This window comes from Globicephala melas, chromosome 17 (assembly GCF_963455315.2).
Source record: "Globicephala melas chromosome 17, mGloMel1.2, whole genome shotgun sequence".
Taxonomy (NCBI): Eukaryota; Metazoa; Chordata; class Mammalia; order Artiodactyla; family Delphinidae; genus Globicephala; species Globicephala melas.
In genome coordinates this window covers 28,963,931-28,991,019 of record NC_083330.1, presented here as the reverse complement: position 1 = coordinate 28,991,019, position 27,089 = coordinate 28,963,931, and the positions used below count along the sequence as shown (strand labels likewise).

The window sequence follows — 27,089 nt, the reverse complement described above, 5'->3', positions numbered from 1 at the left end:
CTAAAAACAAAAAATAACATCGTAATATCATGTAAGTTATAGGACATGTATTGGGTAAAGATAAAACTAAATGATTATGAACAGAAGATTTATTTACCACCGTAGTACCTGGCACAAATAACGGAAGTGAGCAAGTTTCCACCTAAAGCTGCGTTCATAAGCAATCTGTGGACCACCTTTAGTTCTAAAGAAAAACAAAAACAAACCATATGTTAATTCATAATAAAGCTAGATATTTAACATTTAGCATGAAATTGGAGTGTACCAGGGTCCTACAAATGACCATAGGAAGGTTACTTGTTGGGAGAGAAGTAAAGATATATTTAGTGGGCCAACAGAGACTTGAGCAATGAGGACACACAACATACACAAAGAGGGAGATTATGTGTATGGATGGATCTTTTGTAAAGAAAGTTAGTTAATGTGCCAAAAGGATGTAACAGCAAACCTAAGAATTGTATGCAAGCAAAAGCATCTTTTGGGAAAAAAATGAAAACATTTACAGAAAATCAAAAACAGATTTGTCATTAGCATAACAAACTGAAGGATAATAGTAAAAAGTATTTTTTTCTTTTTTTCTTTTTTTTTTTTTTTTTTTGGCGGTACGCGGGCCTCTCACTGCCGTGGCCTCTCCCGCTGCGGAGCACAGACTCCGGACGCGCAGGCCCAGCGGCCATGGCTCACGGGCCCAGCCGCTCCGCGGCATGTGGGATCCTCCCGGACCGGGGCACGAACCCATGTCCCCCGCATCGGCAGGCAGACTCTCAACCACTGCGCCACCAGGGAAGCCCCCGTAAAAAGTATTTTTTAAGAAGAAGGGGTACAATCCCAGATAACAGAGTGGAGAAGCAGCAACAAAATTAAATATGTTGGTAACTCAAAATAAATAAAAAATGTATAAAACAGTGATAATATGTGATAGAATTTAAATATTTATGTATATGATACATAGTCATAGTTAGCTTAACAGGAAAGGTTTCCTCATATTTGGAAAAAAAATATTAAAAGCCACTACTGTTTCAGACAAAAGTCATAAAACATCAATTGTACTCATCAGTTCATTCAGTCCCATGTAATTAATTCTTATTGATCCTGATCTCTTGTTAGCAGTTTATGAAGCCATCAGGTTTTCCATTAGAGTTCTGTAATTTCTTACCCAGTTTGGTGGTATGATTTAAAAGTTATCAGAAACCTGTATTTGTAAAAAAAGTCCTTTCTATGAACCTTCTTGAAGATCTTCATTTTTGTAAAAGCATCAGAGTAATATAAATGTCAAAGACTTAAAATGGCATGGTTAAAGACCTGATTACAATGCAATTGACCAAGAAATTTGGTTATTTATGCAACATATAACATCTTAAGATAATAACTAAAGTTATGACATAACATTATACCAGGACATATCCAATTTTAGGAACTGCATATAATTTCTAGAACATTTATATTAATAACATTTACCCATATAACCTAAGAAAGTTTATCATCACTCATTTGACAATGCTTCCCATGTAATTCAACATACCAAATAAATCTAATTAGTTTAATCTCTCTCTTTGAGATGTTTCAGGGATCTTCTGTAACACCCCAAATTTAGCTAGAGGTCAAAAGAATCCTTTTAGCACATTAAAGCTACCTTTCCATTGGGGGGGAAAATGTAAATCCACACAAAAATACTTTTGCCTGGCAAAAAAAATATAAAAAAATAAAATAATCAACAAGGGTACAGCACAGGGAACTCTACTCAATACTCTGTAATAACCTATATCGGAAAAGAATCTGAAAAAGAATAGATACATGTATATGTATAACTAAATCACTTTGCTGTACACCTGAAACTAACACAACATTGTACATCAAATATATTGCAAAATAAAATAAAATTTAAAAAAATTTTAAAAGGATATTAAAAAAAACCTGACAGATTTTCAAATAATCCAACAGTCCTAACAGAGTACTGTAGGGGAAAAAAATGTTTCAAAGGGGTAATTCTTATTGGACCAATTCTTTATTGTTGGACATGTAAGTAGGTGGAAAAACTTGAAATATAAATTCCTAAAGTCTTACTCATATTATAGGTTTTAGATCTTTAATGATTAAAAAATTATAATAATGTGCTCAATAAAAGCCTTGGACTAAAAAAAAGGGTTAATTCTCACTAACATATTGAGATTTTTATTAGAAAACAAAAATAAACTGACATTAGGATTTGCAGGAATATAGATTGTGGGGGAGGAAAAAACCAACAGGCATGATACATGTCATCATGTAGGCATGATACCCACAATATAAAAATATAAAATTGAATTTTGTTGTAACACCAGGACTGGCAACAGGAATTGTCTGTGGATGGTATATGTTGCTTTTTCTACACTTTTTGGGAGGTCATGGTTTCAGCCACATTTTAGATTTCAACCATATATTAGATTGCAAAAATAAAAAGCTATGTTATTTAAAAAAAAAAAGAAGTTAGTTAAATAAAATACTAAAGTCTGCTACTGACTATTTTTTTTTTTTTTGTGGTACGTGGGCCTCTCACTGCTGTTGCCTCTCCCGTTGCGGAGCACAGGCCCCGTGGCCATGGCTCATGGACCTAGCCGCTCCGCGGCATGTGGGATCTTCCCGGACCGGGGCACGAACCCGTGTCCCGTGAATCGGCAGGCGGACTCTCAACCACTGCGCCACCAGGGAAGCCCCCCTGACTATTTCAAAAAAAGCTTCTTGACAACCCTTAAATCCAAGGAGGAGAAAGGCTCTAGATAGAAGAGACACGAAAGGAAATTCTACCACATCTTAAAACTAATCTGAAATTGAAACAAATATTGCTGGAGAGAGTAAGCAAAGCAAAATTGAGTTCCTAGGAAGAAGTGATATCCAGTCACCCAGTTCAGCTAGTCAGCGAGGGAAGAAGCAGGGTGGGTGGCATGTAGGGATAGGTTCTAGTCACATTGAGACTAGTCACAAGAGAGAAGCATAAAGAACTTTCAGAGTCTTAGGGAACATTTTGGAATGGATGGAAAATGTTCTCTTTTGTTGTCAGGTTCAAGTGAATTCATTCAACAAATATTTACAGAATGCACAGTATGTATCTGGCACTATTCTAGATAGTGAGAGTATTATTGGTTAATAAAACAGACTAAAATACCTGTTTTGTGCAGCCTATGTACTAGTGAAGGAGATAGACAAGAAATAGAATGAATAAGTATACTATCAATACACATTCAGTGTTAGAAGGGGATAAATATCTCACTACTCCCGCTCCTCAAGAAGGAAGAAAAGGCAGTGTAAAAAGGACAAGCAGTGGGGCTTCCCTGGTGGCACAGTGGTTGAGAGTCCGCCTGCCGATGCAGGGGATACGGGTTCGTGCTCCGGTCCGGGAAGATCCCACCTGCCACGGAGCGGCTGGGCCCGTGAGCCATGGCTGCTGAGCCTGCGTGACCGGAGCCTGTGCTCCGCGGCGGGAGAGGCCGCGGCAGTGAGAGGCCCGCGTACCGCAAAAAAAAAAAAAGGACAAGGAGTGAAGTAGGGAAGAATTTTTAAATTGTGAAAAGGGTAAACAGAGTAGTGTTCACAGATAAAGCACTATTTGAGCAAAAACATGGTGGGCATAAGCCATATAGATAATATTGAGGGAAAGAGCATACCAAGCAGAGGAAATGAAAGCCGAGATGTGGAAGCCTCAGATGTCTGAGGTACAGCTAAGTGGCCAGGGAAGCTGAAGCAGAGTGAATGAGAAGAAATATCAGAGATGAGGTTGAAGAGGTAATAGGGGTCAGATGCCATAAGGGCTTGGAGGCCACTGTAAGTACTTTGCTTTTCACTCTGATTGAGATGGAACCCACTGCAGGGTTTTCTGCAAAGGAATAACTTTTTACTTAAATTAAAAGAAAAAAATTAAAAAGTCTTGCTGCTTTATGGAGAATAGTATTACATGAGGTGTGGGTAGAAAGCAGAGCAATACTTAAGAGGCACCACTCCAAGTGAGAGAGCATGGTAGCTTGGACCAAAGTGGTGGCAGTGGATGTGGCGAGACACAGCTGGTCCTGGATACCTTCTGAAGGTGTGGTAACTAGAATTCTTGATGGACTGTATGTGAGGTAAGAGAGAAAGAGCAGTCGAGGATAATTCCAAGATTTCTGGCTCAAGCACACCTAAGAGTTGCCTTCAACTGAGATGGAAATAGCCCAGGCAGAACAAGCCTGATTGACGGCAGTTATCAGGAAAAAGTTATGAACAGAGTTATCAAGTAAGCAGCTGAATATATGAAACAAAATTTCAAGTGAAAAGTGAAAAGCTAGAGATAACATTTGTGAGTCATCAGCATATAGAAATTTTTTTAAAAGCATGACACTGGATAAGATTCACCAAGAGAATGAGCACGGACAAAAAAGGAAAGAGATCTAAGGACAGAGCTCTGGGTACTTCAATGTTAACAGGCTAAAGAGAAAAGGAGGACCCCAAAAAACAGAGGAAGAAGTAAGACCAAAAAGGCAGAAGGAAATCATGAAAGTTGAGTCCCTGTACTATTGATACTTTTGCCAGGAGAGAGAAATTTTTGTCAAATCCTCCTTATTGTGTCAAAACAGAACTGCAAAACAACCCCTCAACTATGTGGAGGTCACTGGTACCCTTAGTAAGGTCAGGGTCAGTGAAACTTCCTTGTTGTCAGTCTGAGAGAGAAATTAGAAACAGCAATATAGAGACAACTCATTCAGTTAGTTTTCTTGTAAAGGGTGGCAATAAAAATGAATTTTCACTGAATGGATTTATAAGTTGACAAGTTTTGGCTTTCTACTTGTTCATTTTCAATCTAAGAGAATTAATAGATGATGAGAATAATTCATCAGAGAAAGGTGGAAGACAGAAATATGATCACTCATGGAGCAGTTAATTGGAAAAGAGGGGGAAGATCTAGTGTGCCACCAGAGGGACTGGCCTTTGATAGGAACAATGACAGTTCATCTTTAGAACGAAGAGGGAAGACAGATACTGGTAGGCAGATAGATGTAATGGTAGGAATTTGTAAAAAACTTTATGGCTGCTTCTATTTTCTTAGTGATGCAAAGATATCACACCTAAGAGTAAGGATGAAGGAGAGATCTTTCAAATAATTAAGCTATTTTTTACCTGGAAAATTCAATTTTGTTGAATGTCTCATTCTCTGACGTTGCATCTCTTAAGAGCACACTCTGTGGACAGACTGCCTTGGTCTGAAACCACTTCCATTACTTGCCGTTATGATTTTGCAAAAGTTAGTTATGCTCCCTAAGCCTGTTTCTACACTTGGAAAATAACAGTATCTACCTCAAGGAATTTTTGGAAGATAAAAAGCTAATTTATATAAAGTGCTTAAAAGAATCCTTGGCACATAGTAATCACTAAATATTTGCTATTGTTCTTATTAAGGAATTATGTGCCACAAATCCATTCTGTAATAAAGTAGGGCAAAGGCAGGTATACTAGGGTATTACTTGTGTAGATTTTCTTAATACACAAAGTAAAATTTGTCGCTAAACTTGACGCTAAATTAGAAATGAAACTTTATATCCTCATTAAACAGCATTTAAGAACTTCACTTACACAGATGACTTCCCATTGCGAGGATCTTTGAATGTTGTTGTTCTTGTGTTATGATCAACAAAGTACCTAACGCCTTCCCGGGTATACCTAATTTCCCAGCCTTCTGGCAGGGGTTCTTCATTCTGTAGGCTAAAAGATAAAGTTACAGTCACAAGGTGATCATTTTCTAGGTGCTAAAAATGTCTGAATCAAGGTTTACTTGATTTCATCTTCAGACATGTGTAAGATCACTTAAGTAAGGCTGCAGTATATACATACCCTTGAGTTCTGGGATCCTCCCACTGGGTTGTTTTTGTGTTATGATTCACAAAGTAAACTCTGTCTGTTGAATCTACTCTTTTTTCTGAAAACAGAGTGAGCGTAGCATTTAATAACTATTTGCTATATATACATTTCAGGTATTTTTACCAACAACATATTAGCTTACCCCAGCCTGGTGGCAAAGGCCCATATGGGTCATTTTCTGCAGCTAACATTGAAGCCTAATTGGAGAAAAGGGTTGGGAGGAGAAATTTAAAAAACAGGTTTTTAATATAAAAGCATAAACTTAAGCACTTGGCAGAATCACATTTTATAATAATTTTCTAAAAAACACGATAAAGGAATGTGAATATAATAATTTCAAGACACAAAGTCCTAAAACTGTCATGAATTAAGAGGAGTCAATTAAGTGATAAAATTAATAGTTTTTCTAAAATGATTTAGAAATAATATATCGACATCAGTACTTTAATCTCTTAGCCCTTCCATAATAGTCCACAGGAGTGAAATGACATGAGAAAAGAGCATATAGAAAATTATAGTGTTGGGGGTGTGGGTTGGATCCCTGATCGGGGAGCTAGGATCCCACATGACTCGCCGCCAAAAAACCAAAACATAAAACAGAAGCAATACTGTAACGAATTAAATAAAGACTTTAAAAATGGAAGAAAAAAAAAAAGAAAGAAAATTGTAGTGTTAAAATGAGGTAACATTATTTGTTTAAAAATAAAATAATTATCACAGTTCTTTTTAAAACAAATGCCTAGATTGGGAGGAAGATGGCGGAAGAGTAAGACGCAGAGATCACCTTCCTCCCCACAGATACATCAGAAATACATCTACATGTGGAACTGCTCCTATAGAACACCTACTGAACGCTGGCAGAAGACCTCAGACCTCCCAAAAGGCAAGAAACCCCCCACGTACCTGGGTAGGGCAAAAGAAAAAAGAATAAACAGACAAAAGAATAGGGATGGGACCTGCACCAGTGGGAGGGAGCCGTGAAGGAGGAAAGGTTTCCACACACTAGGAAGCCCATTCGTGGGCAGAGACTGGGGTGGGGGGGGGAGGGGGGGAGCTTCAGAGGCACAGACGAGGGCACAGCAACAGGGGTGTGGAGGGCAAAGCGGAGAGATTCCCGCACAGAGGATCCGTGCAGACCGGCACTCACCAGCCCCAGAGGCTTCTCTGCTCACACGCTGGGGCGGGCGGGGGGCTGGGAGCTGAGGTTTGGACTTCGGACTTTGGTCGGAGGGCAGGGAGAGGACTGGCTGCGTGTACACAGCCTGAAGGGGTTAGTGCACTACGGCTAGCTGGGAGGGAGTCCAGGGAAAAGTCTGGACCTGCCGAAGAGGCAAGGGACTTTTTCTTCCCTCTTTGTTTCCTGGTGAGCGAGGAGAGGGGATAAGGGGCGCTGCTTAAAGGAGCTCCAGAGGTGGGCACGAGCCGCAGCTAAAAGTGGGGACCCCAGAGACGGGCATGAGACGCTAAGGCTGCTGCTGCCGCCACCAAGAAGCCTGTGTGAGAGCACAGGTCACTCTCCACACCTCCCCCGCCGGGACCCTGTGCAGCCCACCAGGGTTCCGTGATCCAGGGACAACTTCCCCGGGAGAACGCACGGCGGGCCTCAGCTGGTGCAACGTCACGGCGGCCTCTGCCGCCGCAGGCTCGCCCCGCATCCGTACCCCTCCCTCCCCCCGGCCTGAGGGAACCAGAGCCCCGGAACCAGCGGCTCCTTTAACCCCGTCCTGTCTGAGCAAAGAACAGATGCCCTCAGGCGATCTACACGCACAGGCGGGGCCAAATCCAAAGCTGAGCCCCGGGAGCTGTGAGAACAAAGAAGAGAAAGGGAAATCTCTCCCAGCAGCCTCAGAAGCAGCGGATTAAAGCTCCACAATCAACTTGCTGTACCCTGCATCTGTGGAATACATGAATAGACAACGAATCATCCCAAACTGAGGAGGTGAACTTTGAGAGCAAGATATATTATTTTTTCCCCTTTTTCTCTTTTTGTGAATGGGTATGTGTATGCTTCTATGTAAGATTTTGTCTGTATAGCTTTGCCTTCACCATTTGTCCTAGGGTTCTGTCCGTCTGTTTCTTTTTGTTTTTTTACTTAAAAACTTTTTTTCTTAATAATTTATTTTTATTTTAGTAACTTTATTTTATTTTATCGTACTTTATTTTATTTTAGCCCCTTTCTTTCTTTCTCTCCCTCTCCCCCTCCCCCTCCCCCTCACTCTTTCTTTCTTTCTTTCTTTCAACTTTTTCTCCCTTTTATCCTGAGCCATGTGGCTGAAAGGCTCGTGGTGCTCCAGCCAGGAGTCAGTGCTATGCCTCTGAGGTGGGAGAGCCAACTTCAGGACACTGGTCCACAAGAGACCTCACAGCTCCACATAATATCAAATGGCAAAAATCTCCCAGAGATCTCCAACTCAACACCAGCACCCAGCTTCACTCAACAACCAGCAAGCTACAGTGCTGGACACCCTATGCAAACAACTAGCAAGACAGGAACACAACCCCACCCATTAGCAGAGAGGCTGCCTAAAATCATAATAAGACCACGGACACCCCAAAACACACCACCAGACGTGGACTTGCCCGCCAGAAAGACAAGATCCAGCCTCATCCACCAGAACACAGGCACTAGTCCCCTCCACCAGGAAGCCTACACAACCCACTGAACCCACTTTAGCCACTGGGGACAGACACCAAAATCAACGGGAACTACGAACCTGCAGCCTGCAAAAAAGAGACCCCAAACACAGTAAGATAAGCAAAATGAGAAGACAGAAAAACACACAGCAGATGAAGGAGCAAGATAAAAACCCACCAGACCTAACAAATGAAGAGGAAATAGGGAGTCTACCTGAAAAATAATTCAGAATAATGATAGTAAAGATGATCCAAAATCTTGGAAATAGAGTACAGAAAATGCAAGAAACATTTAACAAGGACCTAGAAGAACTAAAGAGGAAACAAGCAATGATGAACAACACAATAAATGAAATTAAAAATACTATAGAAGGGATCAATAGCAGAATAACTGAGACAGGAGAATGGGTAAGTGACCTGGAAGATAAAACAGTGGAAATAACTACTGCAGAGCAGAATAAAGAAAAAAGAATGAAAAGAACTGAGGACAGTGTCAGAGACCTCTGAGACAACATTAAACACATCAACATTCAAATTATAGGAGTCCCAGAAGAAGAAGAGAAAAAGAAAGGGACTGAGAAAATATTTGAAGAGATTATAGTTGAAAACTTCCCTAATATGGGAAAGGAAATAGTTAATCAAGTTCAGGAAGCACAGAGAGTCCCATACAGGATAAATCCAAGGAGAAACATGCCAAGACACATATTAATCAAACTATCAAAAATTAAATACAAAGAAAACATATTAAAAGCAGCAAGGGAAAAACAACAAATAACACACAAGGGAATCCCCATAAGGTTAACAGATGATCTTTCAGCAGAAACTCTGCAAGCCAGAAGGGACTGGCAGGACATATTTAAAGTGATGAAGAAGAAAAACCTACAACCAAGATTACTCTACCCAGCAAGGTTCTCAATCAGATTTGATGAAGAAATTAAAACCTTTACAGACAAGCAAAAGCTGAAAGAGTTCAGCACCACCAAACCAGCTTTACAACAAATGCTAAAGGAACTTCTCTAGGCAAGAAACACAAGAGAAGGAAAAGACCTACAATAACAAACCCAAAACAATTAAGTATTATGGGAATAGGAACATACATATCGATAATTACCTTAAATATAAATGAATTAAATGCTCCCACCAAAAGACACAGACTGGCTGACTGGATACAAAAACAAGACCCATATATATGCTGTCTACAGGAGACCCACTTCAGACCTAGGGACACATACAGACTGAAAGTGAAGGGATGGAAAAAGATATTCCATGCAAATGGAAATCAAAAGAAAGCTGGAGGGCTTCCCTGGTGGGGTAGTGGTTGGGAGTCTGCCTGCCGATGCAGGGGACCCAAGTTCGTGCCCCGGTCCGGGAGGATCCCACATGCCACGGAGCAGCTAGGCCCATGAGCCATGGCCGCTGAGCCTGCGTGTCCAGAGCCTGTGCTCTGCAACGGGAGAGGCCACAACAGTGAGAGGCCCGCATACCGCAGAAAAAAAAACAAAAAGAAAGCTGGAGTAGCAATTCTCATATCAGACAAAATAGACTTTAAAACAAAGACTACTAAAAGAGACAAAGAAGGACACTACATAATGATCAAGGGATCAATGGAAGAAGATATAACAATTGTAAATATTTATGCACCCAACATAGGATCACCTCAATACATAAGGCAAATACTAACAGCCATAATAGGGGAAATCGACAGTAACACAATCATAGTAGGGGACTTTAATACCCCACTTTCACCAATGGACAGATCATTCAAAATGAAAATAAATAAGGAAACACAAGCTCTAAATGATACATTAAACAAGATGGACTTAACTGATATTTATAGGACATTCCATCCAAAAACAGCAGAATACACATTTTTCTCAAGTGCTCATGGAACATTCTCTAGGATAGATTATATCTTGGGTCACAAGTCAAGCCTTGGTAAATTTAAGAAAACTGAAATCGTATCAAGTATCTTTTCCGACCACAACGCTATGAGACTAGATATCATTTACATGAAAATATCTGTAAAAATTACAAACACGTGGAGGCTAAACAATACAGTACTTAATAACGAAGTGGTCACTGAAGAAATCAAAGAGGAAATCAAAAAAGACGTAGAAACAAATGACAATGGAGACACGACCACCCAATACCTATGGAATGCAGCAAAAGCAGTTCTAAGAGGGAAGTTTATAGCAATACAATCCTACCTTAAGAAACAGGAAACATCTCAAATAAACAACCTAACCTTGCACCTAATACAATCAGAGAAAGAAGAACAAAAAAACCCCAAAGTTAGCAGAAGGAAAGAAATCATAAAAATCAGATCAGAAATAAATGAAAAAGAAATGAAGGAAACAATAGCAAAGATCAATAAAACTAAAAGCTGGTTCTTTGAGAAGATAAACAAAATTGATAAACCATTAGCCAGACTCATCAAGAAAAAAAGGGAGAAGACTCAAATCAATAGAATTAGAAATGAAAAAGGAGAAGTAACAAATGACACTGCAGAAAGACAAAGGATCATGAGAGATTACTACAAGCAACTCTATGCCAATAAAACAGACAACCTGGAAGAAATGGACAAATTCTTAGAATTCCACAACCTGCCGAGACTGAACCAGGAAGAAATAGAAAATATGAACACACCAATCACAAGCACTGAAATTGAAACTGTGATTAAAAATCTTTCAACAAACAAAAGCTCAGGACCAGATGGCTTCACAGGCAAATTCTATCAAACATTTAGAGAAGAGCTAACACCTATCCTTCTCAAACTCTTCCAAAATATAGCAGAGGGAAGAACACTCCCAAACTCATTCTACGAGGCCACCATCACCCTGATACCAAAACCAGACAAAATGTCACAAAGAAAGAAAACTACAGGCCAATATCACTGATGAACATAGATGCGAATATCCTCAACAAAATACTAGCAAACAGAATCCAACAGCACATTAAAAGAATCATACCCCATGATCAAGTGGGGTTTATTCCAGAAATGCAAGGATTCTTCAATATACACAAATCAATCAACGTGATACACCATATTAACAAATTGAAGGAGGAAAACCAAATGATCATCTCAATAGATGCAGAGAAAGCTTTTGACAAAATTCAACACCCATTTATGATAAAAACCCTGCAGAAAGTAGACATAGAGGGAACTTTCCTCAACATAATAAAGGCCATATATGACAAGCCCACAGCAAACATCATCCTCAATGGTGAAAAACTGAAAGCATTTCCACTAAGATCAGGAACAAGACAAGGTTGCCCACTCTCGCCACTATTATTCAACATAGTTTTGGAAGTTTTAGCTACAGCAATCAGAGAAGAAAAAGAAATAAAAGGAATCCAAATTGGAAAGGAAGTAAAGCTGTCACTGTTTGCAGATGACATGATACTCTACATAAAGTATCCTAAAGATGCTACCAGAAAACTACTAGAGCTAATCAATGAATTTGGGAAAGCAGCAGGATACAAAATTAATGCACAGATATCTCTGGCATTCCTATACACTAACGATGAAAAATCTGAAAGAGAAATTAAGAAAACACTCCCATTTACCACTGCAACAAAAAGAATAAAATATCTAGGAATAAACCTACCTAAGGAGACAAAAGACCTGTATGCAGAAAATTATAAGACACTGATGAAAGAAATTAAAGATGATACAAATAGATGGAGAGATATACCATGTTCTTGGATTGGAAGAATCAACATTGTGAAAATGACTCTACTACCCAAAGCAATCTACAGATTCAATGCAATCCCTATCAAACTACCACTGGCATTTTTCACAGAACTAGAACAAAACATTTCACAATTTGTATGGAAACACAAAAGACCCCTAATAGTCAAAGAAACCTTGAGAACGAAAAATGGAGATGGAGGAATCAGGCTCCCTGACTTCAGACTATACTACAAAGCTACAGTAATCAAGACAGTATGGTACTGGCACAAAAACGGAAAGACAGATCAATGGAACAGGATAGAAAGCCCAGAGATAAACCCACGCATATATGGTCACCTTATCTTTGATAAAGGAGGCAAGAATATATAGTAGAGAAAAGACAGCCTCTTCAATAAGTGGTGCTGGGAAAACTGGACAGGTACATGTAAAAGTATGAGATTAGAACACTCCCTAACACCATACACAAAAATAAGCTCAAAATGGATTACAGACCTAAATGTAAGGCCAGAAACTATCAAACTCTTAGAGGAAAACATAGGCAGAACACTCTATGACATAAATCACAGCAAGATCCTTTTTGACCCACCTCCTAGAAAAATGGAAATAAAAACAAAAGTAAACAAATGGGACCTAATGAAACTTCAAAGCTTTTGCACAGCAAAGGAAACCATTAACAAGGTGAAAAGAAAACCCTCAGAATGGGAGAAAGTATTTGCAAATGAAACAACTGACAAAGGATTCATCTCCAAAATCTACAAGCAGCTCAATAACAAAAAAACAACCCAATCCAAAAATAGGCAGAAGACCTAAATAGACATTTCTCCAAAGAAGATATACAGACTGCCAACAAACACATGAAAGAATGTTCAACATCATTAATCATTAGAGAAATGCAAATCAAAACTACAATGAGATATCATCTCACACCGGTCAGAATGGCCATCAACAAAAAATCTAGAAAAAATAAATGCTGGAGAGGGTGTGGAGAAAAGGGAACACTCTTGCACTGTTGGTGGGAATGTAAATTGATACAGCCACTATGGAGAACAGTACGGAGGTTCCTTAAAAAACTGCAAATAGAACCACCATATGACCCAGCAATCCCATTACTGGGCATATACCCTGAGAAAACCATAATTCAAAAAGAGTCATGTACCAAAATGTTCATTGCAGCTCTATTGACAATAGCCAGGACATGGAAGCAACCTTAGTGTCCATCAACAGATAAATGGATAAAGAAGATGTGGCACATATATACAATGGAATATTACTCAGCCATAAAAAGAAACAAAACTGAGTTATTTGTAATGAGGTGGATAGACCTCTGTCTGTCATACAAAGTGAAGTAAGTCAGAAGGAGAAAAACAAATACTGTATGCTAATACATATATATGGAATCTTAGGGAAAAAAAAAATGTCATGAAGAATCTAGCGGTAAGATGGGAATAAAGACACAGACCTACTAGAGCATGGACTTGAGGATATGGGGAGGAGGAAGGGTAAGCTGTGACAAAGTGAGAGAGTGGCATGGACATATACACTACCAAACGTAAAACAGATAGCTAGTGGGAAGCAGCCGCATAGCACAGGGAGATCAGCTAGGTGGTTTGTGACCACCTAGAGTAGTGGGATAGGGAGGGTGGGAGGGAGGGAGACGCAAATGGGAAGAGATATGGGAACATATGTATATGTATAGCTGACTCACTTTGTTATAAAGCAGAAACTAACACAGCATTGTAAAGCAATTATACTGCTTTAAAGATGTTAAAAAAAATTTAAAAAAAACAAAAAAACAAATGCCTATTAATAAATATTAAACACTAGAATTATCTTTATACAAGTAAACTTTTACCTTAGTATTAATAGCTTTTATATATTCATACATACAGTAATGCATATACATTATTACAACCCAGAAATACATTCAAAAGGAAATATAAACATTTTACCATCAATTTTTAAAGAATGTCAAATATAAAAATCATTACCTGAAAAATCATTTCTTAATGATAAAGTGTATGTATCTTGATAAATATTTTATAACCTTTTAATAGATACTTTTAATTGTACTCAATATTATTTAGATAATAAACCTCAATCTGGCTAAAGATGTTCTGTTATGTGTAGAACACACTTCTGATACACAGCTTGCCTAATTCTGCCCTGTTTCCCTAAGATTTTCATACATACAACAAAGTCCAACCAAAACACACACACAGTACATAATTTGTTTACTATATACAGCTAACAATGGAACCTGACCACAGACTTCTGTATAAGTTGCTAAAGAACCAGAAATTTACAGCACAAGATGCTGTGCAAGCTGAGTTGGCCCACTGTCTCTCTGTTGGCTATAGACAACCAGGAGAGTGGATCAACCTGCAAATGAGAACTTATTATTTAACCTCCAAAGAAAGTGGAGTTGAATGAGTCATCCTGAGGTAGGATTCTGAAGAGTTTTCTTTTTGTATCTTTCCTAATTCCTTTCTACATTTTGGGGTTTCAAGTTGCCTCAAAACACTATCTATGCCAATATTTAAAATTTATATTTTCTACTTCTTGCGATCAAACCTATTTAACAGAAGTCCCCTCCACCCCCCATTCTTATGGATGTTTGCTTATGACAATAAATGATCACCAATTGGTCAAAGTTTCAGACAGCATTAGATTTTTTTTGGAACAAAACTACCCCCAATCCCAAGAATATATATTTGGTGGTCCAAAACAGATGAAAGCATTTCTGAGAATCTGGAATGGGAATCAGAATAGCTGGAATATGCAAAACTGGCCTTAAGTAAAATCAGGAGGTAACTGGTTTTGTTTAAAGCAAACCAAATGATTATAACTAAAAGTAGAAGACTAGGAACTGGTAACGACAAGTTATTTTATTAAGAAATTGCATTTATGAAACTACCACTTAATAAGGAGAAAACCTGATTGTATAGTTATGATAGTAAACTAGAATTAAAAAAAAAAATCTTAAAAGTGCTTATGTATGGGCTTCCCTGGTGGCGCAGTGGTTGAGAGTCCGCCTGCCGATGCAAGGGACGCAGGTTCGTGCCCGGGTCCGGGAGGATCCCACATGCTGCGGAGCGGCTGGGCCCATGAGCCATGGCTGCTGAGCCTGCGCGTCCGGAGCCTGTGCTCCGCAACGGGAGAGGCCACAACAGTGAGAGGCCCGCATACCGCAAAAAAAAAAAAAAAAAAAAAAAAAAAAAACTGCTTATGTATATCGGAAATGCTAATTATTTACTAAAGATCAACTAAAAAATACCTTGTAATGTATAACATTTAAGAAAAATCATGAAGATAGAAAAGGGAAAAGCCTGGAGGAAAAGCTGTATTAACATCTTATAATTTCCTAATTACCGAGTAGAGGTATCGTTGGTTGAACTGTTGCATAGCTCCCTGCAGTTGGTTCCGCTGAGACTGCCACTGTTCAAAATTCCGCACAGATTCCATGGTAGGCCGCTGCCAGGTTGTTGTCCTGGTGTTATGATCTACATAATAAACTCTTCCCCGATCATCAACTCTTCTTTCCCAACTACCAAAAATAAAATAAGCAATAGTAAAAATGAAAATAAAGAATAATCTCTTACTATAAGAAACTGGAAAGTAGTTAGGTAATACTTCACTTAAATAATTTAAAAATCAAGTCCAAGAGCTAAGTTTAAAAGAATGTAAATACTGATACTCCTCAGAAAAATTATGAACATGTAACACTTGCTATCTATGTTAGCTAAACTACCTTCCCATTCTTCCCTATATGATTTCTAAGGGCTGTCTAAAAAAGAGGCCATAGACTGAACAGTAACAGTATGACTATACTTTCTCCCTCTTTTTTTGATAAACATTTACTGAGTGTTTACTGTATACCTAGCAATCTGCCTCTATCATTCCTGCCCACGTAAAGGGTTTTAACTCAACTTATATAGCTTTTTAACCTACCTTTCACGGTTACACTGCTGCTGAACTAAAGTGCAGATCGAGCCATGCTGTTCCACCTATCACCGTTCTCTGGCATGGCATAAAAATGAACCCATTCGCCATTTCAGCCTTAACTCCCTTAAGGTCTTTCAAGGGACCCATATGAGAGCCAAATCAATTACTTGCTGGCCCCAAATGTGTCATATGTTTCATTCTGTCATGCCTTTGTTTTAATATCCCCTCAGAACAGAATGCCCTTCTCTACCAGCCAGAATTCTCCCCATCCTCCAGTTTAGTTCACCTTAAGCCAATTTATGTCATTAATTTATATGATTTCAGTATCCTTTCAGCAACCAATCTCACAAAAATAACATAGTTCTTGTCTGAAGTTTCTGGACTTTGAATATGTTTTATATTGGTGGATCCTGAGTTGCATCTGGAAAGACAGTTTGTGAATGACCTTGAATGACCACTTAAGAGCATAAACTTTATTTAGTATGTAACAGAAATGCTTTTTCATTTAAAACCCTCTATTATTTTAGTCATAATGTAATACAATTTTACTTGCAGCAATCTTTTAGATAATAATTTTGAATGATACTAATATTTATTACATAAGTGTCATTCAATAGCATAGTTTAGATCCCTATCTATGGAGAACCATACATATAAACTATCCTAAATATGACTTTCATTCCTTAAAAAATAACAAGGACTGAAATTGGATCAAAATTCTACAACTACTCTCAGTAAACTCATGCCAATGTTTGACAATCTCTTGGAAGCCCTTCAGACTACCTGTAAAAGAGACACAATGTAACAAGTTTCATCTACTGAACATTCATTACTCACAAAAGCAAATCAAGGAAACATAACATGTAGAATGAATCATTTTATAATGTATTAAATAAACTTTTAAAATTACATGTATAAAACACAACTGAAGATGCATAAGATGCTACATTACCCTGGAGGTAAAGGTTGTGGCCTCTCCCATGTGGTCGTTCGAGTGTTATGATCCACATAATAGGTTCTACCATGAGGATCTTTTCTCTGTTCCCACCTTCAATGAAAAAGCAAAAATAAAAGATAACAAACTAAGACAATCTGAAAAATGGTTCCTTCTTATAATCCAAAAAATTACAGATAAGTTTTACTTTAAAAGGTCACAGATATACATAAAATAAAGTTGTTTCTTTTTTCAATTATTGTGCTTTTTTTTAAAGAAGATATCTTTTTTAAAAAAATACTTATTTATTTACATATGTATTTATTTAGTTGCACTGGGTCTTAGTTGTGGCAGGTGGGCTCCTCAGTTGTGGCTTGAGGGCTCCTCAGTTGAGGCTCACTGGCTCCTTAGTTGAGGCACGTAGGCTCCTTAGTTGTGTCATGCGAACTCTTAGTTGAGACATGCATGTGGGATCTAGTTCCCTGACCAGGGATGGAACTCCAGCCCCCGGCATTGGGAGTGTGGAGTCTCAACCACTTCACCACCAGGGAAGTCCCTATTGTTGCCTTTTAAGTTCTTAATTATTCACCTTTCATCAACAGTACTGGCAACTCAGTAAGTACAGTTAGCAGAGGAAGACAGAATAATACGTAAAGTTTTTAAAAGTTACTAATTTACGGAATTCCAAATCATCAGAAAACAGAAATTCAATCAAGGGCAGAGGAACTTTCAGCCTAATATCATGCCCAGAGCACAAAATGTCAATGAAGTAATATCCATTTTTGCAATTTAGAAAATACACATCTAAAAGATTTTAGCAGAAATCTCCTTAAAGTATGTTGTGACACAGCTCCATGAAAATTCTTTCTTCTATCTGCATATAGTGTCTTCTTTTTGTGCACACTATCCCTCTCTTGTCTTTGGTAAGCCTCTGAGTTTATGGACATCCAATTTTATCTTTTTCTGTTCTATCTCAAAGACACTCAATCTCTGATTTTCCCCACCCTCATTTTCTCCTCTGTGATCCCTGTTTCTTCCTTTCCAGTCTTTCCTTAAAATGGTATAGAAGAAAAATTTTAAACATAAAAAATAAAAACCTGGTATTTCTGAGTTTAATATTCTTGTTTTCACCTGAAAGTAGAATAAATGGAAAATACTTTCCTTTCGCTTAAACACAAGGATCCAATTTAATTTGACTTCTTTTTGATTAGAGAGGCCTTTAATTTTTAAATTATTTTCCTACACAATGACCGTATTAAAGTTATTCCCTAACAAGGTGTACACATACATACATATCTTAAATGGCATGCAAAAAATAATCATTTGTTTAAGCTGCATCTGACAAACATTAGCCACAACAAGCTTAAACAGTAACCATGAACAATAAAGATGCCCAAGTTCACAACCGATTCAGGATCATATAGATTATTAAAAGTATCTATTATGAAACAGTGGTATAAAATCCTACACTGGAACATTCATGCTACCCTGTAACTACAAAAATTTAGATATTCCTCATAAGTATTTTACTAAAAATAATAACCTGAAATTTCAGATTTAATTCATATGTTTTTATATAATAATAAATGTTCATGGGAAGGCAGGATTTAAATATGGAATTTCATTTTAAAGACATTTCTGGAATACCTAGGACACAAACCAGTGGGTTACTTATTTGTAGGAAAGCTTAACAGCCAAAAACAAATACCTACAAAATATATCAAGTTTCAAGAACTTCCTGATAATGGTACTTTTGCTATTTTTAGGTATTAATTCCTATAATCAGTTCTTGAATTTGTACTGCTATTCTATATCAAAATTTCCTGGTTTCCAAACTTTCTTTACAAATACTCTTTACTACTTTTAATTTAGCTTTAATTTTTATCAAAATTATATATACTTTCACATACTATTTAATATATATCTCACAGTTATATAATTATGTAACCTCCACACAGTTTAAACAATCAGATAGTCTATGAGGCTCATTACAAAAAAACAATAGTGCCTACTGTCCCCTAATCTCATTTTCTACTCCCCGAAGGCAACATTTTCAACTGTTTTAACCAATTCTTTTAGTATTTACCTCTTTTTTCTTATTAACAAGCTTACTCTACTAATTTAATTTCAAGCATAATTTATTGATTTCTCACTATGAAAGGTGAAGCTGTAAGTCTCTTTCCTGCACAGATGTACGCATATACACTTAACCTGGACCCTCCTTCCAACTCTTCCAAATACACACATATGCTGTGTCCTTCCCTTATAATTATTATGACTGTGTAAACCCTCCTGACAGCTGAGCTATGAACACACCATGATTTCTTTGTCTCCTTTCCTCCCATTTCCTTATTTTCTTCGTACTTATTAATTTAACTACAAATACTTTCTAGTTGCATAAATCTCCTCTCAAAATATTCAAGCTCTGGGCTTCCCTGGTGGCGCAGTGGTTGAGAGTCCGTCTGCCAATGCAGGTGACGCGGGTTCGTACCCCGGTCCGGGAAGATCCCACATGCCACGGAGCGGCTGGGCCCGTGAGCCATGGCCGCTGAACCTGCGCGTCCGGAGCCTGTGCTCTGCAACAGGAGAGGCCACAACAGTGAGAGGCCCGCGTACCACGAAAAAAAAAAAAAAAAAAATTCAAGCTCATTGGGTATTTTATCAGTCACACCTGCCATCAAGCTTTCCTTTCATCATCTTGCTGGTAACTCCTTTCACTTGGATCCCCCGTCCTTCACTTTTATTTACCTAAATTTGGAGGAACAGGCATCCTGGTAGCCTCCTCAGAGAGTAAACTTACATGGGAAGTAAACTTTTGGAAACCCAGGATGTCTGAAATGTATTTATTCTGTGTGCACACTAACAGTGAGACTAGATCCAGAATTCTAGGCTGAATATAATTTCCCTCAGCATTTAAGGTATATTGTCTCCTAGCTTCTTGTGTTGATTCTGAGAAGTCTAATGCTTTATGAGATTTGATGATTATGAGATTTGCTTTTTTCCATTTTTTTAAAATCTCTGGAAATGTTTATAATTTTTTCCTTTGGCTCCAATGTACTAAAATTTTCATAACAAGTTATCTTAATATAGATTTATTTTCACTTATTATCCTGAGTTTTGGTGACCCCTTTCCATAAGAAGTTCCTCCTTCTTGTTTGTAAAAGGTGGGTTATTTTTGGTTATTTTGTTAAATATCTCCTATTTTCTCTTTCTGGAACTTCTCTTATCAGACCTTCTGAACTGGTCCTCTGATTTTTCTATTTTATTTCTTTTAATTTATAAATTTATGTTCTACTTTCTGGGAAATTCATTTACCTTTATTAGCCACATCTTCCAGTGAATTACATTTCCAAGAGCTTTTTACAAACCTCATTCTTCCTTAATATGTTACATCTACTCTTGTCCCTCTTAGAATATTAAAATAGTCTGTTTTCTTCAAGAGCATTTTCTAGGTTGTTTGTTTTGATCTTTACCCTTCACATTAAAAGCTTTCCCTCAGATGTCTAATGAGTAGGGCACCAAAAAAACTGACCAGGAGCTTTGTAGGTGGGGCTTGTGGATTGTGGAATTAATTGAAGGGCAATATAATGAGGCTACTCTGTTGGTGAACAAACAGATTATCAGTATTTTAGTCTTTGGGCAGCGGCGTGGGCGGGGCTTTGACAGAAGACACTTCCAGTCTCCTGGGTGGAATAGTAAAATCCTGGTTGTCAGTATTTTGGGATTTGGGTATGAAAGAAGGATGTGGGCTTGGAAATTCACTTATAACTTTATTCAATTATTAACATCATAAAGGTTCACTTATGTCCCCTAGTGTAGTACAGTACCTTGCCCTCAATTGTGCCTGGTGTTCCAAATGCAGAGAACCTCCAGAGAAGAAACCCCTAGGCAAGGTAGCAGTCCTAGCTGCAGGAAGGAAAAGTAGGGATTCATTTCTCAATGTGACTTTCAAACAATCTTGCTGTTTACAGTGCTGTCTTCACAGCCACTTCCAAAGGTATCTGATGCTGCCAATTCCTGGGCCTTCAGGGTGGAAGCCTGAAGGGAGCTTCAGGGGCTCCAATGCGTAGAACTGGCTTTCCCCACTGACAGGCCAGAATTCAGCTCTCTTGGATTTGCGAAGTCATCCTCCAGATGACTGCAACCTCATGAGCGACACTGCACAAAAGCACCCAGCTAAACCACTTCCAGATTCCTGAGCCTCAGAAACTGTGTAAGATTATGTTTGTTGTTGTAAATTGCTAAATTTTAGGGTACTCTGTTACACAGCAATAATTAATACAAAAGGAAATACTATAAACCCATTCAAAAGGATTAGGGTTAAGCCTACACATTTAGACGAAAAGCTTCACGAAGGTTGGGCCTTGATCTATATTGCTCATCAGTGTACTAATAGCACACAGCACAGTGTCTGCCACAGAAGAGATGCTTACTAAACATTTATTAATATTTGGTGAATGTGTGCACCTACTTGTACTGACATGGAAATATGACCAAGTTTTAAAAAGCAACTGAAAAATAGTATGTAGAGTGTGATTCCATTTTCTTAAAATAATTCTACAAGTCTTTGCAAAATAGTAATTCACATAGTTGCTCTTTATCCTTTTCACCTACTTTTATCCTTCCTCTCATAGAACCTGTCACTATCTGACATTATTGAGTAGGTTTTTAATGCAAGGCCACTGCTGGTCAGCCTGCTGTAACACTAGCTCCACAGCAGCAGAGTCTTGGGCTCTCTTGCCCCTCTGAACACCCAGTGCCTGGAACAATGACCGAGAGAAGCTCGCAAATATATGCCACTGGAATAATATTTAGACACCACTCTCTCTGTGGTAAGCTTAAGGGGTATTTTAAAAGTTTCTGTATCATTTAAATGTTTTATTTGGTCATGTCTTAATTTTGTGATCAGAAACAAATTTTAAATTAGGGGACGGCTTCCCTGCTGGCGCAGTGGTTGAGAGTCCGCCTGCCGATGCAGGGGACACGGGTTCGTGCCCCGGTCCGGGAAGATCCCACATGCCGTGGAGCGGCTGGGCCTGTGAGCCATGGCCACTGATCCTGAGCGTCTGGAGCCTGTGCTCCGCAACGGGAGAGGCCACAACAGTGGGAAGCCTGCGTGCCGCAAACAAACAAACTCCTGTCATGCCCCACCCTGTCTTCCTGGGGTAGGGCATCCCAGGTCGTGGACATGCCATGTACCCAGTTGCCGTCTGCTGACAACGTTCTTGGGACAAAGAACTCCTGGCCCACAGGGGAGGAGCCTGGTCAGTTTCACCACCTGACCCAGTGACTCTAGGATCCCAGTGTGCTTTTCTCCCCTGCCCTGACAGCCGATTCACAGGAAGGCAGCTTGCTGAGTTTTTACTCCCAGAGTGAGAGTCTACCTTTGGGGGCATGACGGTTGCCAAGAATGAGTCCCCAGTGTGTGAGTGGTGACCAGAGCAATCCTTGGGCAGCAATGAGGAAGGAAGGTGCTGGCAGGGGAAAAAGGCGGTACCGGGATAAAGGGGCGTGGTCTCAGGCTTGATGTGGGAGACTCACAGTGACAGCCAACTAGAGCTGTACCCGGGGGTACTATAAAAGTGATGAGCTGGAACTGGCCAGAGACTAGATTATCCCTGCAGTGGAAATTCATGAGTACCCCTCAACTAGTTGCAAATTACCAGGTCGATTGATGAGACTTCTCAATAGAATTCTTTAATTTCACGGGGATAAGTGCTAACTTATAACCGCTACACCTCACCTTCAACCATAATACTCTCCCTTCCTAGTATTCAGATGTAGCCTCCCTTTCTCATAAATTTCCAAAACCTACTGCTGAAGAAAGACCTTGTTAAAATAATAATAAATGTGGAAGAATTTTGTTAAATATATTACAATAAAAATGATAGAATTTAGTTGCTGAGTGGGTAACTACTGGTTTCAAACTTGGATAATGGGGTAGGTGGTAAGACTTGCCTTCTCATAAACCACGACCAACAGTTGCCCCTCTCTCCTGTATGGCTTGCCAATCTCTCTCCTGGCTCCTGCCCATCAGCAACTGACCACCCTTAGGTCACTGCCATTTTTTAAAACAAAAAACTACTCCTCAATACTGTATCTTTTCTTGCTCACCTCTACCAAACACTCCTCTCTCCCTGTGTGTTCACAGGGAAAAAGTTTTATGCATTAGTTCTCACTCTTTCAAAGAGTTTTCTATCACACTTCCATCCCTTCCATTCACTCCATCACACAGCAGTCTGAATACAGCTCTATTTCCCAGAAATCATTCTGTCAGAGATCAACAATAAATAATCTCTTTGTTGTTAAATGCAATGGGTGCCTTTCAGTTACCTTACTTGAATTTTCAGTAGCTTTTGACCTTGTTACCATTTCCTCCGAATTATTTACAAGCCAGGGCCTTTGCCCAATTGCTCACTCACTCAAAATCATTTAATCAAGCACGAATTCACTTATAAATATTTATTGAGTACCTGCTACATGGCAGGCATAGTTTTAGGCATGAGGAATACAGAAATGGACAAAATAAAGCCCCCTTTTCAGTCTAGTGGAGAGAAAACTGACAAAAACACGCAAATGTATGTCTCATGGTGATTTAAGTGTTATAAAGAAAAGTAATACAAATAACATCATGCTGATTAAAAGAACCCTAGTCAAAAGAGTACATACTGATTCTATTTATGTTAAGTTCTACAACAGGGAAAACTAATCTATAATCTATTGTGGAAAAAAGCTTTTAAGGAGCAACAGTGGCTGCCCCGCTCCAAGTAGGGACAGGGACTGACTGAAAGCTTGAGAGAACTTTCTGAGGTGATGATAATACTCTAATCTTAATAAAGGAGTGACAAATGAGCATTTGTCAAAACTCATCAAAATGGCACATTTAAGACTCATGCATTTCCTTCTATGTAAACTTTACCAAAAAATCTGTAAGCAAATATTGAATTCTAGTTAATGATATGCAAGCCGAAGTTTTGAGGGGCAAAATGTACTGGTATCTGCAACTTAGTTATCAGGAAATTATATTTAAACATTAGACAAATGGAGAGATGAAGAGACGTGTTATAAAGCAGGCAGAGTAAAATGTCAACTACAGAACCTAGTGGTAGATAGATATATGGGTGTTCACTGTAAAATTCTTTAAATTTTTCTGCATGTTTGTAAATTTTCGTAACAGAAGGTTGGGAAAAAATAAGGCAGGGGATGGGGTTCAGAGGGACCTGATTTGGACAGAGGGAATCGGGAAAGGCCTCTGGAGCAAGGTAACATTTGAGCAGAGACACGCAGATATCTGAGGAATAACAGTCCGCACAACAGTCAGAGTACAAGCAAAGAAAGGGCTCTAGGCAAGACGGCGCTTGGCATAACACTCACTCGGGCTGGAATACGCTTCCTTCAGAACACTCGTGATTCTAGCACCTACGACTGTACTGTGTAGTTAGCCACGTAAGTTACCCAAGAGCGGACACACGGGAACTAAGAAGATTGTTGCGGAAAGAGGGAAGATGACGCGGATTGGAAACTGCTGGCTCAGATGGTCACACAAGCCAAATGCTGCATAAGCCAGAGGGGTCACCCTTGCCTCCAGCCTCCGACTCTACCTCCCACAGCTAATTACCACACCCATCGTAACGTCGCCCCAGGAGACTAGCATCTACCTTAGTGCAGGCTGTTTTTACTTCTCACCTGGATTAGTAGCATCTCAACCTTCTAGGTAACAGCTCACAGAGTAAGAATACACTTTACATAAATGCCTCTGTTCACCCTAGACTGCTATCTACCTACAGATTTTACACACATAAGCACACATCAGAAAAACAAACTTTCCCAAAACAGTGTTTACCTAACACACTTCAGTTTTCTATTCTAGTCCATGTTGACTTACTTTATTATGTTTTCAAATGCTGGTCACAATCTATTAATAGGCTGCAACTTGCAATTTGAAAATCACTCATCTAGATCCCTACAAAATTCTCCTAATGCAAAGATCACATACAGTGGCTACAGGCATGCTGAAGCATGTACTTGGCCACACAGAATTAAGTTTATGTACTTACCACTTTAAACAGGAAGATGCCCACTTCTCTCATGTATGAAACAACCTAGCTGCTATTCTAGCTTGTCCCTTAACTCCTAATCTGTCTATACCACTCCTAGAATAATTTTACTAAAATGCAAATATGACTGTGGCACTCCCCTGCTTAAAATTCTTTAATGTTTATTCATGGTTTTCAGGAAAAAACTCCCAAACTTTTAGCAGGTATACAAAATTCTTCAGAGGACTGTTTATTCTTCAGTACTACATAGCTTGCTTCCTCCAACGCTCAACTCAAGCTGTAACAAAATACCATTTCCTGAGTTCAGTTTACTCGTTTATGGATGTTAGAAATCCGAATGTGCAGTTAGCGCCACTAAGAATGAAACCTTTCACCACTTGTGCCTCCATTATTGCTGTGCTAACTCCTACGCCTCTTTCAGAAATCCACTCAAGGGTCACCTCTTCCAGAAAGTACTCTTTATCTCAGTATAGCAGGTTACTCCCCACTAACTTCCCTCTACATATGTTCCCTCCCACAGCACCCTAAACTTACACACCTCTTGCTTAGCTTTAATTGAACTGTATAGACAATGACTATTTATTTATCTTTACCCCCCCAACAGATCATGAGGTTCTTGACAGTAAGAAGAGCTTCTTATATATTGGTGTCATAATGGCAGACACATGAGACTAAGATAAATGACTAAGTTGCCAAAGACAGAAGACAAAGGGAAAATGAGAGATTTTTGAGAGGAAAGGGAAGAAATGCTTGCAGGAAGCAGTGGAGATTTCCAGTAAGTAGAAAAAAATAAGCTCAGAGAAAGCTCTGGTCTGGATATATAGATTTAATAGTTAAAATGATGGGAGAGTATAAGATTCAACAGAGGCAGCACATTCAGGAGAAGACCAAAGGCTGAAACCACGATTAGGCAATAGGCAAAATCAGATGAGCCAGTAAAGAGCACTGAGAAAAAACAGTTCAGAAAGTAAGAAAGGGTATGGACACAGTGACTGTGATGAGCAAATGATGGCAATGAGGTAGAGACCTCTAGAGGTGCAGTTTCCACAGCTAGAGAGTAGAAATTCTAACTGCTGTAAGCTGTGCAGGACAGCACTGTATACACCGTACTTTCATCACAGCATTCTCAAACTGTATTGTATGTATGTTTAAAAACCTGAGCCACTAAACAAGCTTCTTGGAGGCAGAGACAATCGATCATTAATTTAACATACCCGGATGGCAGAGTTTCTGTGTTGGCATTTCCAGACTGCTGCCGGACAGGTTCCACACAGACATCTGGCTGTCTTAATTTGGCTGCTTCGAAGGCAGAGCTACTTCCAGAACTGGAGGTAGAAGGATCTAATGTACTTCTAGCTTCAGACCCAAATGCTGCACTGTTAGAAAGAATACATTCATTGTTTTCTGAGGAGGTCAGTATTTCTTGAACTGGAGGATCTTCGACAGTAGTACTAGTGCAATTTGAAGACAAGGCGGTTTCTCCAGATACTATTGCAGTACCCGTGGTGGAAGCATTATCAGTTGGTGCAGATGAGGATGATTCTCCATTAACTGAAAGGGGAAAATTAGTAAGATGATCTATCAAGGAATGACAAAGCAACCAGTTAACCCATCAATTACATTTATTCAGAGCCTAATTTATACTGAGCAACATATCAGGTATGGACAGAAATAAGACAGACAATAATTTTTGTTGTTCACATTTTAGAGATGAACGTTAAAATAATAAAACTTAAGACTATATATATATATATGTATATATATACATATATATATATATATATGTATACGTATATACCAATAACCCTAACTTAGAGAAAGAGAAAACAACATGAACAAACGTTTTTCCTCCAAAGAATCAATTCTGAATATCTGCATGGGTTATATAAAAACCTTAAAATGACCCCATTCAAGCTCCCTTTCCTATGCAAAATGCAGCTAATATCAAAAGAACTCTTGCCAAATA

At 38.9% G+C, this 27,089-nt stretch overlaps 1 protein-coding gene across 3 annotated transcripts in view; it reads right to left on the bottom strand.

Moving 5' to 3' along the window:
* Window positions 1-27,089, bottom strand: part of WWP1 (WW domain containing E3 ubiquitin protein ligase 1) — a 113,640-nt gene that overhangs the window by 27,011 nt on the left and 59,540 nt on the right. For all 3 annotated transcript variants that reach the window (XM_060287439.2, XM_030839247.3, XM_070044000.1), the window contains 7 exons: window positions 26,338-26,674; window positions 17,085-17,180; window positions 15,560-15,734; window positions 6,005-6,059; window positions 5,836-5,920; window positions 5,578-5,706; window positions 109-184 (listed from right to left, as the gene is read on the bottom strand). In XM_060287439.2, coding sequence (XP_060143422.1) covers window positions 109-184; window positions 5,578-5,706; window positions 5,836-5,920; window positions 6,005-6,059; window positions 15,560-15,734; window positions 17,085-17,180; window positions 26,338-26,674 — 953 coding nt within the window. The remainder of the gene's footprint in view (window positions 1-108; window positions 185-5,577; window positions 5,707-5,835; window positions 5,921-6,004; window positions 6,060-15,559; window positions 15,735-17,084; window positions 17,181-26,337; window positions 26,675-27,089) is intronic.